Source organism: Sander vitreus, chromosome 7 (genome assembly GCF_031162955.1).
Source record: "Sander vitreus isolate 19-12246 chromosome 7, sanVit1, whole genome shotgun sequence".
Classification (NCBI taxonomy): Eukaryota; Metazoa; Chordata; class Actinopteri; order Perciformes; family Percidae; genus Sander; species Sander vitreus.
In genome coordinates, this window is record NC_135861.1 from 26,073,657 (window position 1) to 26,091,390 (window position 17,734).

Consider the following 17,734-nt stretch of genomic DNA (forward strand, 5'->3'; position numbering starts at 1 on the left):
CAGTCCCTTACAAAATAGTTCCACATCAGCCAACTACAACAGTGAAATTCCGCTTTTGCACAAGTAATGATAATTGAATGAATTTATAATAGTACAACGGTCACAGGGGACATTTTTCAGCATTGAGTGCTTTTACTTTTGATAGTTCAGTAACATTTTAAGTGCAGGACTTTTACTTGTAACAGAGTATTTTTTTTATTAGTACTGGTATTAGTACCTTTACTTAAGTAAAATATCTCAATACTTCCTCCCCCACTGATTGACATATTATAGCATTTTAGCTTCAGCCATTTATTATGCACGATTATAGATGCCATTCATTTCAAACTTTTATAATATCCAACCATGTAATGTTTATTGACGGTTTACAAATAATTTCTTAAAGGTTTACATATCATTTGGTAATCATTAACAAATGCCTAATATGATATATAGAAATGTATGATGTGTGCAACAATAAACTCTAAAAATACCATCAATTATAACATCACTCATAATTAGTAACATTAACAGTAAAATAACTAACTCAAGTGTAATTAACAACTCACATTTAATCAGTTTACCATATATTAGTGATGGTTATTATTAAGTGTTATAGCTACTTTTACTTAAGTAAAACATATGCGTACTTCTTCCCCCACTGTATAAATGAAGTACCGTGGTCTCAAGCCTTTGGTAAAACTCTTGGTTTAAAAGGGGGGTTCTTTGAATCCAACCTGGCAACCCCGAAGGAGGAAAATATGCCCACAGCAGACTAGAGACTACTTGGCATTAAAGACGGCTGGCTGTGGAAGCTGCGGTGACCTGTTTCCAGAATCTACTGTTCAGTTTTCTTGCCAACACAAGTACGTATTTAATAATGTTTATCTACTAACACATTGAGCCAGTCACTAATCTAATAACTAATGATTTAGTATTAGTTTAGCTGTTTAACGTCAAAGTTGAGTAGCTAAGGGATGGCTAGCTTTAACGTTACAACATAGCATTGAATAATAAAAGCAGTCTGCTAGCTGCGTACTAGCTAAGGCTGCATTCAAAGGACCGTCCTTAAAGACAGCGCTTATACTTTATGTTGCATTTAGTAATTGTCAGTGTTGTTGTGAGAATGTAACGTTAATGGCAAATTACCGCGGTCACTAACCCAGAGCCCCGCAAAGCTAAGCACATAACGGTTGTTACTGCTAGCAAGCTAACATTACCTCCGGACTTCAGCCAACTAGCTATGTAAAATGAGAAACACTGAACGGGAGAGCCTGAAATTCACTTAGAAGTTAGCAATATATGTAAAGGTTGGTTAAGCTGCAAACAGATGTTTCATAAGGAATTGAATAGGGTTAGTTAGCTAACACGGAGTTGGATAATTGATGGTTATTCTGGAAGCTAAAGTATTTTTTTCCTGAGCTTGAGTGAAACTGGACATTAGGATATGTTTTTACAGCTATTTTGCAGTAAAATCGGGAGGCTGATTTGACTTCTGCAGCAAGCAGGATTGCACGGACTTTGAATTACTATATTATTTAAGATGCTTATTATGCTATTTCATATGATAACACTACTGCACATTATACTATGTGTCATTCCCCTCACTATTTCACAATGTACCATATTATACTAAGTTAATGTTTCATTGACCATTTTATATTAAGACTGCTGCTATTAATCATACCACGGTCACTTTAACACGTCATCTGTCTCCAAATGTTCTGTATGGTTTATCATTTCTGCCATTTACTCTATTGTAGTTTATGTACCTCCTTATTTATTTCTGTTACTTACTTTCTATGCATATCTATGCAGATCTGTTTTAATGTATGGTGTTTCTGTTGTACTGCTGCAACAACAGCTGGGGATCATGAAGGTGTATCTTATCTATTTTTTTACTGGGAAAGAAGCCCCTCTAGATGTCTACACATTCACCTTTTAAATGTGCCATCTTCTTCATTTATCTAACAGCTTTTTTAGTTCCATTTGAGTGCTGAGTTAGCACTTTTCCTGTGTTGCATCACAAGTACACCTGGCTCTCTCTTGAAGATTCAAGCACCATCCCTCTTGATAAACATAATGCATCCTAGTGGTTGCTGCAGTGTCACTTGTTGACTGTGCTGATGTGTAGTTTGACGTCCGTAGAGGTGTGGTGGAATCAGGACTGTTTGGCACGCAAAGTCCTAATCACCAGGGTGTGGGTTTGTACAGCTTGTAAGTTTCCCTTTCTAGAGAACCAGGGTCAGAAAGAGAAACCTAAAAGTGGGGAAACAGCTGGCCCATAAAATGAATCCAGATTGCTGCAGGTCTGGTTGAAGCATTTTTAAGACTACAGGGGACATAATTGAAGCAGACTTGGACAGGGCAGCAGCAGTCAGCAGGAGATTTTAAGGTACCAGTCAAATATTGACTAATCAGCAGTGTGATGGCATCATTTCCAAGACGTTTTGGGACTTTCAGGTGTATTACTTTTCCGGCTATGTTAAGTGCTGAAATGGCAACAGTTGCATTTTATTGAATTTTGGGTTGAAACATTTGCCTAAAACAAACCGCTCCTTTCTGTCTTATTAGTGTGACTGCTAGTCATCTTTCTCAGTTTCATTTGAATTTGCAGTTTGAGAGTTTCAGTTTAAAAAATGAAAATCCCATTGCAAGGCGAAACGGTGTCCAAAGGCACATAGTCAAAAACCATTTGTGCCGTTGGTTAAGAGTTTGGCTATGAAAAAAAAAAGGTTCTTGATCATGCCTATTAAAAGCATTTGTCTATGTGTCAAATTCTTAGATACACAGTTGTCTTGTCATCTGCACATGCAAGACTGTGAATATTCTGCGTAGCCCTTACAACATTATCACCCGCCATTCCTACAGAGACCTGAGAACAAGGAACTCCCCTTCAGATATGGGGTTCTCTGTAGTCTTAATAACTACTATTACATGCAGTGTTTCTGCCAAGGACAAAATTAACTGCAGATTTCTTTTGAGAATGCTCTGCCAGACGGACAGTAACTTATTGAAATCTGTTTTTCATTTATATTTCATAGCCAAAGGAAATGGATTTCATTTGCATTCATATTTTCAGATGTTGCAAAAGTGGAGATTTGCCATCTGTTATTTTCTGCTTCGTACAGCATAGCGACGATTACTTGGATTTTTCTTTTCTTTTTTACATTCTAGTCCACGGCGCAAAACCATTTTAATTTTCTTTTCTCCCTTTGACCCCCCCTACAGATTTGGCTCAACTTAGTAGAGAAACGAGAGGAAACCCCAAATCTTTTCCTAAATGGGAATGGAGGACTGATTGGAACCTCATTCGTCCAACCCTCCTGCCAGTTGTGAGCCTTGTTGGCATCTTGTCTAACAAGAAAAACTGTGGGAAAGTGGCCACTCTTGGAGCCCTTATTTGACCACCATCTTAAACACATTTGAAGCGTTAATACTGTCTTGAGCAAGTACGCAACCAAACATTTCCTGGATACCTCTGTGTGACAACATGGCAAAGAAAAACAGCCCAAAGGGTATGTATTGACTTTTTGAAGTGTTTTAAAGAAATTAGAAAAATAAAAATCTATATTGTATGTATTGTATATTTATTTGTTTTGTTCTCTTGTTTTGTTTGTTTTAATGGCTTGAAGGTTTAAGTTGCAGGTAGACCATAGCTTAAGATAAAATAACAAATAAACCTGTGCATATCTGTTAATTAATTTAGTCCTAAAATCAAAAGGGTGGTCTAACAGCTGGCAATACTTTTTACACTGAATTTGAATAGCTGTTAAGGGAAAAGCTGTGGACATTTACAGTGACATTAACCTACTTTCATGCACGGGAAAAACAACTTTTACAAGGCATTTTCTTTTTCAAGAATGCTCTGCCAGCATTTTATTTTCCACCCCGTCTTGTCTTTAAATGGCCGTAGATTAACTGCGGACTTTACCCTGCCTTTTCATACTCGGCTGTAGGCTTTTATTTTATATATATTTTTAAAGATTATTTTTGGGGGCTTTTCCCTTTATTCGATAGTGACAGTGGATAGACAGGAAAGGGGGAGAGAAAGAGAGGGGATGACACGCAGAAAAGGGTGAGCTAGAGGCCGCCCCCCATTTGTTTTGCAAATGGTGCTCTACAGTGGGTTGCAAATTGGACTCAAGGCCTGAACAGATGATGGAGTTTGTTATATTATTTTCAGATACGTCAGGGGTGGTGTTTGACACACGCTCAAAAATGGCCATGTCCCAGGGAGGAACAGCTGAGAGGATGAAAGAGAAGGTAAGACGTATACACACTGCACGTGACTGACACAGAGAGACTGCAGGGGTTTTCAGTAAAGGGTTTTGAAACATAAAATCGAAATATGCATGATCCTAATCTGCTCCCAAAGTCAAAAAAATGTTGTGTCGTTGGGAGTTGCTCCTAAGCTTTGACATTCAGTTTCATTAGTTGTGGGCTCTGTACAGCAGTTTTGGAACCAGTAAACGCAAGAGGACAAGATGTCAGCATGAGCAACAGTTCTAGTATTGCTAAAGGAAAAATCCAACATTTTAGAGCCAGTCTTAATGGGAGTTTTTTATAAGTGTAGTATTTAGATGTTCACTATGTCTAGTATTTTAGATATTCACTAGCTCAACAATAATTTTGCTTAAGGTAAATCATTATGTAATCTAATGACGAGCATTGTCCTCTTTAAAGCTGTTAATCTATAATGGAACTGCTTAAAGAAAATGGGGCTGCAGTGTAATAAAAAATAAAAACAGTGTGTGGGGGGGTTTCCATGCTTTAAAGCACATTTTGAGTTACACTGAACCTAAGTGGCAGTGAAAAAAGTAGAGCACAAACTGCTAACAAATATGTTGGTTCTTTTAAAACAAATAATAATAGAAATGAAATTGTTAATATCTGCGTTGGAGCTGGTGGTTTGTTTACACATAATATAAGAAAAAAGAGAGAGAAAAAGACACATTACTAAATGAGGAATCATGAATGTTGAATCACATTGAGCTATTCAATATGATGTTCGTCTCATACTTTTTCCTTTCTTCTTTCTATTTTTACAGATCAGTGCCGTCAGGGCAGTTGTGCCCAACAAAAGTAACAATGAGATAGTGCTGGTGTTGCAGCATTTCGAAAACTGTGTTGACAAGGCCGTTCAAGCTTTCTTAGAAGGTATGAAAATGTTGCTGCTTGACTTCAAAAATGTGAATTATGGGCCTCAAAGCTTGCTTAAAAAGTGACTGACTGTAGTTACATGATCTCCCCAAACAACTAGTAGTATTGCATGTTTTAGAACAATTATACAAGTTTGCCTTTTAAAAGTAGATAATCACACCACATGAGGAAAAGATTTAAGAGAACCTTTATGCTAGTATTGTCTGATGCACTTTACCTGCATACTTCTGCAAATACTCTGATGGTGTTACTGTAATTTCCAGCCCTACCTTGTTTACTGTACTTAAGTCGGACCTGGCATGCCGCCCACATTTCTTGTGCTTTATGTGACCTTGACAACCTTTTCTTTTCGTGCATGCCATGTCATTTGCATACAGAAGCCTGCTTGCGTCATTTGTATCACTTGCAGGCTTAAAATTAGAACAAGAAGGTTGTACCACATACGTCAAACTGCTTTGTTCCTTATTGAGCGGCATCTTAACACCACCTCAGGGCATTCCGATATCGAGATAGGGTTTGAGTCTGTCATGCATCACCTTCGTCATTGTTTGATTTACAATGCAGGCAGTGCAGTTGAGATCCTGAAGGAGTGGAATGTCACCGGCAAAAAGAAGGTGAGAACCTGAAAGCCTGCATCTTGAATGCCTTTTTGTTGAGTAAGCATACTCATGTCCGCCCTAGATTTGAAAGTATTTACTGTACTTATTAAAGTTAGATGTTCAAAGTGGCATTAATATCTCTTCATGTCCAGCCCAAGAAGAAAAAGAAGCCCAAGCCTCAGCCAGAGGCTTCAGCCGAGCCTGCTCCACCTGAGGCCGCATCGCCTGAGGAGGGCAAGGATGAGGTCAACGGCTTTCATGCCAACGGATCAGTAATGGACGTAGAGTCACTTGATTCTCTGAGTGAACAGCTGGACTCTGCCTCCCTGGATGCAGCTGAGCTGGACTCTGAACCTGCTACATCCGAAACCACCGGTAATCTCAGCTCTTATAAATGATCAAGCCAAAAGAAGACAGGGTTACGTCATGTCCCATTTTGACTATATCAAATGTTTCCTTCTTTATTTTTGTCAGAGTACATTGCTTCTCATTTTTTTTGGCCCCCTAATATGACTTCTGATTTCCCACAGCAGAAGTTGAAGCTCAGCTCTGTTGAAAATGTTGCCTTTACTTTTAATATTTTTGTGACTGAAACTTGCTCAGAACAGGTGGCCTTATATAGCAGTTTGGGGCCATCGATTATAATAAGGATCAAATATTCTTCAGTGAGGCCCAATGCTTTTCCATGTGGTTACTTTTAGTAACTGCATATATCAAATCCTGCCATTTTCTCTTTTGTTGCTGTATTTCAATGACTTATGTTGCACTTGGAGAATCTTAAAAGAAACGGTCTAATACTCTGCTGCTGACCGACTTGCGGACTACTTTGGCTCATCTCTATTTTAAGCAGTTATTTGGGGAAAGTTGGTTTATAAACTACTAATCCATCTTCTCACAGGTGCAGAAGCAGAAAGTCAAGGTAGCGTTCCAAGTCCCCCCTTACAGCAAGGAGGGAGGAATCACCAGGGTCCCAGAGGCAACAAGAACCGACACAGGCCAGGCTCCAATTCACATCCACTCCCTTCCTCATTTCCACCCAACGCTGATGAGCACGGATCGTCAGGAGTCAAGAAGATGGGTTAGACACCTTTTATACCTCTTACCTTCCCAAAATGATCTGGTCCTGCATTTAGTTTATCACAATACAATGATTAATGATGCACAATGACCTGTTACCAAGGCACGTGTTAAACCTAATCTGGGACAAAATGTGTCGTAGCACTTCTTTTTCAGCGTGTGCCTAAGTCATGTTTAATGTCCGTCCCTCAGCTCCCAACATTGACCGCTCTGTGAAGGACCTGCAGAGATGCACCGCCTCACTGACTCGCTACAGGATAGTGGTCAAGGAGGAGATGGACTCCTCAATCAAGAGGATGAAGCAGACGTTCGCTGAGCTCCAGAGCTCGTGAGTACATGTCTTTTTAAAATGTGCCTCTGGTCATGGCTGTAGCGCAGCGTATGAGCATCAGAACAACGTGGAGGGCATTTGGACAGTGAGCCGACCGCAGGACGGGCATGCGCTCGTTGTCCTCTGCACACGGGCTGCATGATGGTTCGCGTACATAGGTCACAAACAGTGTCACAGCCACACACACACACACACACACACACACACACTGCATGTTGCGCACACAGTGGCAGCTGCAGCCCAAATGTAAGCGACTGAGTTGGGGAGGGTGGGGGGAGTGTGAATATAGAGTGCAGTGGTGTGTATTGTTGAAGGGGGGGGGATTTGTGGCAAACCTGATAGCGGAATGGTAAAGAGTGTTGAGTTTTGAAAGAATTGTCTTGCAAGCAACCCTGTATATAGAGTCACCATAATCTAACATGGGTAGAGCTGTGAACGTAGCAGTGTAGTCTGTGTGCGGTTTATCTCTCGGTGAATAAACGATGGACGTATTCTCATTCTAGTGACAAGCCGCTCCTCCAAGTTTTGCTTTACTGACCTCTCCCTCTCTGCAACCAACAACCTCTGAGCTTTATGTAAATAATTGTGTGACAATGTTGCCAATATGAAAATGACCATATGACGTCATTTGCAAGTGCTCTAAAAAGCATGTTAAAGTGAGTCACAAACACTTGTAGGGCATTTCTACTGCAAGAAGCTTTTAAGGAACTCATGGCACTGAATTTACAGTAGTTCCTGTATCATAGTTCAAGGTGCTAAAAATGTTTTAGTATTTCTAATGTTCAGAAACTTGGGCACTATGACATGAAATACAACCCGTATTAATAATACTTTTGAAAATTTTTTTTTTATAGTTAATTAAAACTATATATTTGAGGAATGCATACGAATGCAGACATCTCTCTTTAAGCTTGTGTTTTTCTGAGGCTAAATTAAGGTTTTGGAGTCGAGTCCTCGTCCTGCTGACTTATCATGGCCTAAATTGATTATTACAGCCAAGAAGAGGTGAACCGTGATTTTTCTCTTACATATGCTAGTAGTTATCTATGAAGTGTGTAAGCAACAGTGAGTGATGGCCAGCCCTGATTACTAATGATTAAAGAAGGCGCAAAAATTCCTGAGCTTAGTTCCTCCGGCTCAGTAGTTTCCGCAACTATTTGGTTGAAAAAGCCTAGTTGTCTTGTATTTTTTTTTCTTTAGGTCATGTTGCTTGTTTACTAAAGCGTTATGGATGTCGTTGCATTTTTGTAGGTTTTGCTGTTACATCAGTGTGTAAAAGGGCATTTTTCTTACCTTTGTCCTACTTGATGACACTGGGATGGTTGCTTTGCATAATAGGTAACAGACGTTGGATAGATAGATAGATATGTTGAACCTCCAGTACCTTTTTTATGACGCCTCTGATGTGACAAGTCAAATAATATAGACTAACTACAGTGTAGATTATTATTATTATTATTATTATTATTATTATTATTATTATAACCATTAATATAAAACTGAAGAAATACTGTTGTCATTTTGTTTTCACTTCTAAGCCAGCACAGTGCAAGGGGCTCTCTCTCTCTCTCGGTCTCTCTCTCTCTCTCTCTCTCTCTCTCTCACCTTTGCGCTGGTTTCTTCTTTTAGTTTGTATTCAACATAACACGTCATTATCTCAATGAATCGTACTGAAACAAATGTAAATGTGACACAATAAGGAAATATCTATTTTGGCCAATTAAAAAAAAGAAAAGAAAAAAAAAAACCTTGGATCCACCAGTCCTTTTGGTTGGTGATTTAAAAAAAGTGAATTTTGGACATCGCTCGTGGGTATCTGCTGTGGCTTCAGAAAGGCTGCACCAGAGGTAGAGAGAGATCATGGCTGATAAAAGCTCAACATGCTTTAACTAGGTCAAATAATGTGTCATCCCACCGTTTAAAGTGTTTCTACCAAGCCTCCCAAGAACCATTGTGGACTGTGAGGGGATTTTGGTGTAGTGGCCACAGTTGGTAGCAGGATCATGTTACACACACACACTTTCCTAAAATGCTTCCCTCCCCCCCAACATTACAAAAAGAAGTGAATTTTCTGAGTCAAACACCTCAAAAGTGGTCTTTGTATAATCAGGTCCAAAATTAATCAAGTCTTAAAAAGCTGTATAGGTCTGAGGAAGTGTGGAAAAAGTTTTTGGCTTCCAGTGAACAGCTTTTATTGGTATAAATGGAGTGCTATCCTGAAACACCAGTAGCCGCACCAGGATCAGTTCTCTTAATAGATGCATGGTTTATATCTGTTCTTAATTGCCACACTATATATATATATATATATATATATATATATATATATATATATATATATATATATATATATATATATATATATATGTATATGTGTGTGTATATGTCTGTATTTACTGATGTATGAATGCATTTACAGATTTGTCTACACATATACAAATCTGATTATGTATGCAGAGATTCTGAATACACATTTGCAGATTTCTGTATACTTTCAAAAATCTCAGTACGCATTTAAAGATTTACAAATCTGCGCGCACACGGATTGAGATGCGGTTGCACAACACTCCACATAGAGAAGCCTTCTTCTGGCTGCATTACATGATCAAAAAAAAGTAAGAAATTAGGATAATCAAAGCCATTCATGGTGTTTGACTTGTTTGTACACGCAAGAAAGAACGGGTGTTTGTGTAAAGAATTTGGGGAGGGGGAAGAGAGCCTGAGGGAGAAGGTCAATACCTGCATACCATCACCTCTGCACACCTGGCCAATTGTTGCGTAAATAGGTGTGGTTGTCATATTGTCTTATTTTGGAAAATTTTGAAAATGTCAGATGCAAACCCCTGAATTCCACGGTCAAATGGGCTCAATTTTTTTGTATCTTTTTAGCTGCTGAGAAATCAAATTGGTATGATAACAATAATTCTCAAGGTTATGATTTATCATTTGATAATGGCACTCATATGCCACCAGGGAGAGCTGCAGTATACTTTACTGCTAATATCACACAGTATAGAACTTCCTTTCATGTATTAATAACTAACTGTTGAATTGTATTGCACTTGGCTGTTTTGCATTGTTATTCACTGACCCTGCTGTATTTCTGATGTTTTGTGGTAATTGGAAATTCAGCTCAAAGTTAGTGTTCATAATATTTCTTCTTATCTCGGAGTGATTCATGAAAAATGACCCCCTCCTCTCTAGTTTAATGGACCGAGAAGTGACTCTACTGGGAGAGATGGACAAAGTGAAAGCAGAGGCCAGTAAGTACTGTATTTTTTTTTAACTATGTAGACTAAACCAAAACTTAGCTTGTTATTTACCACCCAGGAGCTGTTAGTATTCTTCACATATAATTATGACCTCACTCGAGGGCCTGGAGAATATGACCTGAATCACTTCCGGAGAGGTAGGAAAAGGGATAGCTGTGTCCCAGTTTCTACAGAACTGCTGTGGTGCCCCCAGGGTCCTGATATACCGTGTGTGCAGGCGTGCGCATTCGTGTGCGTGCGTGTGTGTCAGTCATGACAGAGCAAGTCAAGACTGCATATTTGTACAAGTAGGCCATTCTGTCTTCTTCTGTCAATTGTATAGTGCTGTGTGTTCCAGGCCTGGACAAAGTGAATAGTGTCAGGTGTCGAGGGAGACTCAATGCTGTCTTTGTGCAAGGTGATTGGGGAATTGAGAGGAAAGCGAAGAAACTAGTATTTCTTTGACATTACATAAGCCAGGTTTCCTCAAAATGTACCTGCTACCTACCCCCTTCCTGTGTTAGACTTGTTTAACTGATGCATTTCTTTTATAACATTTTGATCTCCTGCAGGAAAAGATATAACTGATAAATTTATAATGTAGATATAGAAATGGCAAAAATCAAAGAATCCAAACCCCACAAAAAGGATGTTTTCAGTGTTGATTAGTGCAGTCCATTCCTTGTAACCAGTGTTACTAAGCAAGAGTACTGTAGCTGCTACCAACGATTATTTTAATTACCGCTTTAATCTGCAAATCTCATTTTATCAATGAATAATTTGGTCTATAAAGTAATGATAATGCGTTTATTTAAAGCTGTGGTAGACACTTTATTTTTGGTGTCGTTGAGCAAAACTTTCATAATAATCGTTCAGCATATTGTAATTCAAGTAAAGAGAGTTTAAAGAAGTGAGTCTTGAGCTGCTTTTCAAAAGTGTCAACAGAGACCACAGAACGTAAGACAATAGGAAGGGTGTTCCACAGTGTCCCTATTTAAAGGGGTGATAGAATGCAAAACCGAGTTTACCTTGTCATAGTTGAATTACGACAGTTCGGTGGGTGAAAAGGACATACAGAGAACCTCAAAGTCCCATTGACACCGCTTTCCTCTGCAAATCTCACAATTTGGAAACTGCTGCTGAAAACGGGCAAATTTCAACAAAGCTAAAAGTTGATGTCAACTCCTCAACCTTATTTGGCTCTATCTTTGTAACGCCCCAAAATTTACATAGGCCACTGACTGATCTGGGACTAGTTTGTCTTGTGAATCTAGGTCTCGCAGAAATATGAGACCTGCTGTCTCTTCTCCACTGTATGTGTATGTGCTTCGCTCAACCAATCAGTGCGCAGCTCATCTAAATATTCATGAGCATACCATATTTGGAAGAAAAACTCTCGTTCCAAATAGAGCCATTCCACAGGGATGCATTAGGCCCCATAGAATAGCACCTGGGCCATTTTTCAGCCCAATCAATGTTACATACCCTATTAGGAGACCTTAAGGAACAGTGTGAAATACCCTATATAATCATTCTATCACCCCTTTAAAGGCACGGTCCATGGATGTATTAAGCCCAGTTCAGAACAAAGATTCGTGACTAGACGAGTTGAAACTTGCAACGAGCTGGTCTGCAGCGTTCTGAAACCTGCCAGTTCACACCAATACTATGAGACCAGACGGTGTATCATCTCCATAGCAACGCCTCTTTGTACTTCTGTTCTAACTTCCGACTTTTAGGCTTTTTTTTTGTAGCTGGATATGTTATTTCGTCTAAATATGAATGTGGATAACGTTAGTGATATTGAGATGCTTGCTGCAGTTGCATTTCTAGTGATGAATCGGCGAAAACTCATTTTTTGTTTCTGAGTCACGGCTTGTTCGAACGCCGCTGGGCGCTCTCTCTCTCTTCAGTCACACTCGTTACTCGACCATATAACGTTACCGTGCTTTCGGGCGGTCGTTGAGGCTCCGCCTAAAACTCTGCCTTTTCGACCAGCTGTTTGTAACATAAAAATAAAATGGATTATGGATCATTTTATGTCTATAGTTTATAGCTGACTTTAGCAGCTGACATTTCTTTTGGCTGTTGAAACGGGTGACGTCTCTTACGTACGCAGCGAAACCATCAGCTGGCCTGAGTCGAGCTGAGACAGACAACTTGTAGACGGTCAAGGGTAGGGTTGGGCATCGTTTGGATTTTAACAATTCTCATTCTTCCTTTCGATTCCGGTTCTTGTCGATTCTCTATTCCGATTCTTTGAGGGGTGGAGTTGAAACGGGTCACATTCCTATTTTCACAAATAAGAGTAAAGTTTTATTTTGATTCAATGGTGGTTTGCAATTTTACAGGGCTTTTTCAACGTAAAATAAAGCCACACTAGAGCGCTGCTTACTGTGCTCCAAGGCGCCTGGCCGCTTCGGAAACCAAAACTTGCGCATATTAAATTGGGAAGCGATGATCGGATTTGAAACCAAATCCTCTAAACGATTCCAATAAAGAAATGATCGTAATTTTTGAAACGATTCAAAGTAGGAATTGGTTTTCGATGCCCAACCCTAGTCCACTTGCTGAGGCAGGTGAAAAGGGAACTGCTATAGGATGGGATGATATAGATGCGTGAATGGTCATATCTAGCTCAGATTGTCACACTGCAGACCTGGGTTTGGGAAGGTTTCTTAATTGGAAGAAACATGTACAGGTTAATGATTTGATATGTTGATCAAAATACATAGCATGATCAAATATAACCGTGAGACTTCTGCGTGAATGTCAGAAAATAGTGAAAAAATGCCCATCACATGTTCATAATCAGTGGTGGAAAGTAACTACATTTACTCAAGTACTGTACTCGAGTACAGTGAATTATTTGGATGCTAAGCTTCCAGTTTCTTTTACCAGTGACTAGTGATTGCTTCTATTCTTATTGAACTGTTGCTCAGAGGTATCTTTGTCTCTTTCTGCCCTTTTCACTTTTGAAAAGGGAACTATTGTACAGCATTTGTTCTCTAGTTACAAAAAAACCCTTCATGCTAAATAACCTATTTGTATAGAGGACTTTCTACAACCTAAAAACATGAAAGACTACTAAAAAGTATACGTAGAGTTGTCCTCTCAGCCGTCCGACTTGACTCAATCAAGCTTTTGTGGCAGGAGATTCCAAACTTTTGAACGACAGTGTGCATGGTATCTTGATGTGCAAATAGCTGTATCTTTGACCCTTGTTTTACCTTTTTTTTTTAGATGCTGAGTCAACTGTACTTTGAACTGGTCATATCAAAAAAAGTACAGCTGAGTTCTGACAGGGAAAATGAAACCTACTGGGACTGCAGGGAAAATCAGTAGTACAGAAACGGACGGGGAAAAAATAGAATTATAATAATCTGCAGCTTTTAAAAACAATTGATTAATCATTTGTCACTTTTCAAGGATAATACCAAATATTCTCTAAAGCCAGTTCTGTTCAGTTTGCTGATTTTCTCTTTATGTGACAAAAAAGTAAATTTAAGTTTTGGACTATTTTTTTGGACAAAAGAAGACATTTGAAGGCACCACCTTCAGGAAACCGCTAATGACATTTCCTAGACCAACCGATTAATTGAGAAAATAGCTAGCAGATTAATCGCTAATGAACATAATCAAGCTCGCTGGCAGGCATGTAGAAGACATAGCACATGAGGGTATTTCATTATTAGCCTACATAGAGCCCCTTAATTGGACATAATCTGTCCGAATTTGTATTCCACTCTGAAGCAGAGACACCATGCGCAAGAAAGATGGAAGGTCTTCTTGTTGGTTTCATAAAACCGTGTTCACCTTTTGTTAACATCTGTTAAAGATCACATTTGTTGTGTTTCAGTGGGGATTTTGGACTCCCGGCAGAAGAGAGCGGAGGAGCTCCGACGGCTGACCGACCAGTCAGCATCCATGTCTGAGGAGCAGCTGACCGAACTACGTGCGGACATCAAGGTATTTTTTATTTTTTTACAACACAGCCGCTCTGTTTCTTTCTCACAATGTTTGACTCGCAGCCAACTACATGTGAAACGGGCGTCGATTGTCGAACCCACAATTGAAAGCAAATTAAAAAGCTAATTTGTAGCAGTGGTGGTGTTGTATTTTTCAAGGTGAATTACAAGCAGAAAACTAATTCAATTTAAAATACATTTTAGCTGCATTTTTGGACATGCTTATATAATATAATTCGTTGTCTCTTCTTTTTTTTTTTATTGCAGCACTTTGTGAGTGAGCGTAAATATGATGAGGACCTTGGGAAAGCTGTAAGATTTACATTTGATCTTGAACCGCTAAAGGCGAGCATCTTAGGGTTTGGATCAGGTAAAGTATGATTTTCATCCATTTAGCTTACCTTTTTTTTTTTTTATGGGTTCAAAGTGAAAACCTCTGGAAAAATACTCCTTATCTCTATTTATTAATCCTGAATGATACAATACACCTTCCCCACAAATCACTAAAGCAAGCCTTTCAGCTGCTCAGTTTCAGCATTTTATAAGCTCATGTCCACAATTGGTCAGCAGACTGGAAGTACACTCACAGTGGCTCACTGATGTCAAAACGAGACCAAAATGTTAGCTAAAGCTGAAAATACCAAAAGACACATAAAACACTTTTTTTTTTTTTTTTTTTTCCTTCAGAAACCTTTTTGTTTAATTTTTAAAAATGCTTTATCTTCTCAAATGCGTCAGTGTTGGTTTAGCTGCCAGCTCTCTGTGGTGAAACGTTTCCCACCACAACAGAAGATCATAAGAATCCAAACTTAAAACATTTAGGGTTGATGTATAAATGGTACAATTTAATCTTACATTTGTGCAGGCATCTAGGGTTTATTTTTGGCACCTAAAATAATTTAAAAAAACATGCCAAGCATGGGCACACAAAATATTGTCCACGGAATTATTAATATTCTCAGCAATGTTTCAGTCTGACTGATCTTCCTCTGGGTTGCATATAAACGTGTCATGAAGTAATACGGCAATCAATAGTTAATCACTATTGTTAATGGGGAACACAAACAAATGTACAATTGATACAACGTAGCTGAACTAAAGCAGGGATCTGTCTCATAAAGTAGGATTGTTAAGTTGTCAGGTGCTTCTCAGACCGACTTCAAGTTAAAAACGGGAGCACACTGATTCATTTGCAGCCTTTTTAATAGAGCAAACGGTTCTGTTTCCACCTTTTTGTCCTTGGACCACATATCATACATAGGTCATTGCATGTCACACTTTGACCAAACCTTTATTACACTGTTCTCATACAATCTGGGCCCTATCTTGCACCCAGCGCGGTGCAAAGCCCGACGCAAGTGTCTTTGCTAGTTTAAGACCGACGCAGTTGTCAATTTCCCGTCCAGCGCCCACGCCGTTTAAATAGCAAATGCACCTGCGCCCATCTTTGCGCCCCTGGGCGTGCTGGTCTTACAGGGAGGTGTGTTCAGGTGATTTCTTGGCGTCTTGCTATCTTGAGGCAGCGAGAAGTGATTGCACCATTGACCAACAAAAACCTGGTCTAAAGTCAATAACGCAGCATTTCATTGTTATTTTAACAGCAAATTAGTAAAATGCCCCTAGGCTTGTGCACAGCACGCACACACTATGCTTGTTACACACACAGGGAAGCGCAGCAGCACACAAACATGCAAAAGATTACAAATAAAAATATTACGGTGCAAATCCTCCATCATAAATAGCAATGCGCCAATGTACAAACGCGCCTGGCTTTTAAAGGGAAATAGAGATGACACGCTGATTGGTTTATTGCATGTTACACCCAAAACACCTATGAATTAATGAAGACACTAAGTACAACCCTTTTGAACCATGCGCCCGCCACACGGACCCTATTTTCCGCCGTCAAACTAGCAAAAGTGGATTTGGACACGCCCTAAACGCACCTGCGCCAGGCGCTTCACTCCGTGCACTTAGATCGTTAATATATGATCATCTCATACTGTAGTATCAGTTTGGAGTCATTTCAGATGTCATTTCATTCTGCTTCATTTCATAAATGTTGACGCAGCGTGTCTTTTGTCGCTGCAAGATTTCTTGGACAAAAGTTGAGAGACTTTAACCCAGCTTGTACTGTTAGTGATTGACCTTGTTTCTTTTACAGTTTACCATCCGCATACAGGCTACTCCCACCGGTCCCGCTGTAGCTCCACATCCTCTTCTGTCACCAGCCCGAGCCAGCTGGAAACGCCCCCTCCCACCCAGACCCAAAGCACCCCCAGTGAACACCGCCCTCCACCAAACAAACAGGTCAGCTGCGAAAGCAATTGTGTCTTCATTCAGACCACAAAGAAGTTGACTTTACCTCAGCAATGTGCGTAATTCGTAGTCGCTCACTGACTTTCAATTCTCGTCTCAGATTTTCCAAGGCAACAGGCGTACTTTCCAGGGACAAGGGTATCTTTCGGGTGCTCAGAGGTATAACGGCGCTTCCTACCATGACCGGAACGCCGCTCGTGCTAACCACCGCTACCAGAGTGACAGTGGCTTTTCTGGTCCTTCGCAGCACTCCCACAGCTCCAGAGGTCCCCAGCATTTCTCCACATCCTCCTACAACCCAGACCGACCCTCTCATAACGGGCTGCCCCAAAGGCCTCCGCGGACGCAATGCCCCTGACATTGGAAACCCCGTGCTTAATCAAACCCATCTACTAACCCTTGCACTCGTCTCCCCATAGCCTCCCCATGCCTTCTACACTCTTCCCCTCTACTTAACTCCTTTCAATGAAGAATAGAATACAAGTTTACATATTTCTGTGAGTCGAGCTGTAGTGCCACCTCTCTACATCAAACTTGAAACGCTTTCACTGTCCTGTAATCGCTCGTCCTTTTTGCATTTCTTCTATCCTGGTTAAGGTAACCGCTTCTATCTTTAGGCTCCCTTTGAGAGATCTCATTGCTATGCTATTGCCAGTCTCTGTTATTATTTTCTACATTTAAGCTGTCTGCCAGAGACCGCCATGATTACCTGCAACAATTTGTGCACTATTGAAGTTGAGCTCTTAGTTCTATTTCTATTTTTGCGGTGGCTTATGTCAGCTCTCTGATTTGCACGTCAGATTTATTTATTTTTTTTTTTTTTTAATAAATCTTCTCGTCTCCCAGAACCATTTCAATGCCTTCACCGTGGAAAGCGTAGTGTAAGTGCAAAAGCAGCTCTAGCATTTACAGAGATTTTTGTCATCATGAGAGTAGACCTGCAATCAACACTACAGACTATCATTAATCTTTACAATGTAAAAAAAAAAGAAATGAAGCATATCAAAACTGTAATCCAGAGCTTTTCGTATGGCTGCTACAAACCAT

General features: G+C 39.8%; 1 protein-coding gene across 2 annotated transcripts; it reads left to right on the top strand.

Annotated features, from left to right (window-relative positions):
• Positions 1–734: 734 nt before the first annotated feature.
• spats2 (spermatogenesis associated serine rich 2) lies at positions 735–17,506 on the top strand. Of its 2 annotated transcripts, none has more exons than XM_078255658.1 (13): positions 735–845; positions 3,211–3,497; positions 4,166–4,245; positions 5,031–5,139; positions 5,707–5,756; positions 5,894–6,116; positions 6,640–6,819; positions 7,011–7,146; positions 10,354–10,412; positions 14,260–14,369; positions 14,636–14,738; positions 16,533–16,678; positions 16,788–17,506. In XM_078255658.1, the coding sequence occupies exons 2-13, from the start codon at positions 3,473–3,475 to the stop codon at positions 17,043–17,045; spliced, it is 1,479 nt and encodes a 492-aa protein (XP_078111784.1). In that variant the 5' UTR covers positions 735–845; positions 3,211–3,472; the 3' UTR covers positions 17,046–17,506. The 2 variants fall into 2 exon arrangements, with proteins under 2 accessions (XP_078111784.1, XP_078111785.1); XM_078255659.1 differs by lacking the exon at positions 735–845 and adding an exon at positions 2,229–2,374.
• The last annotated feature ends 228 nt before the right edge of the window (positions 17,507–17,734 follow it).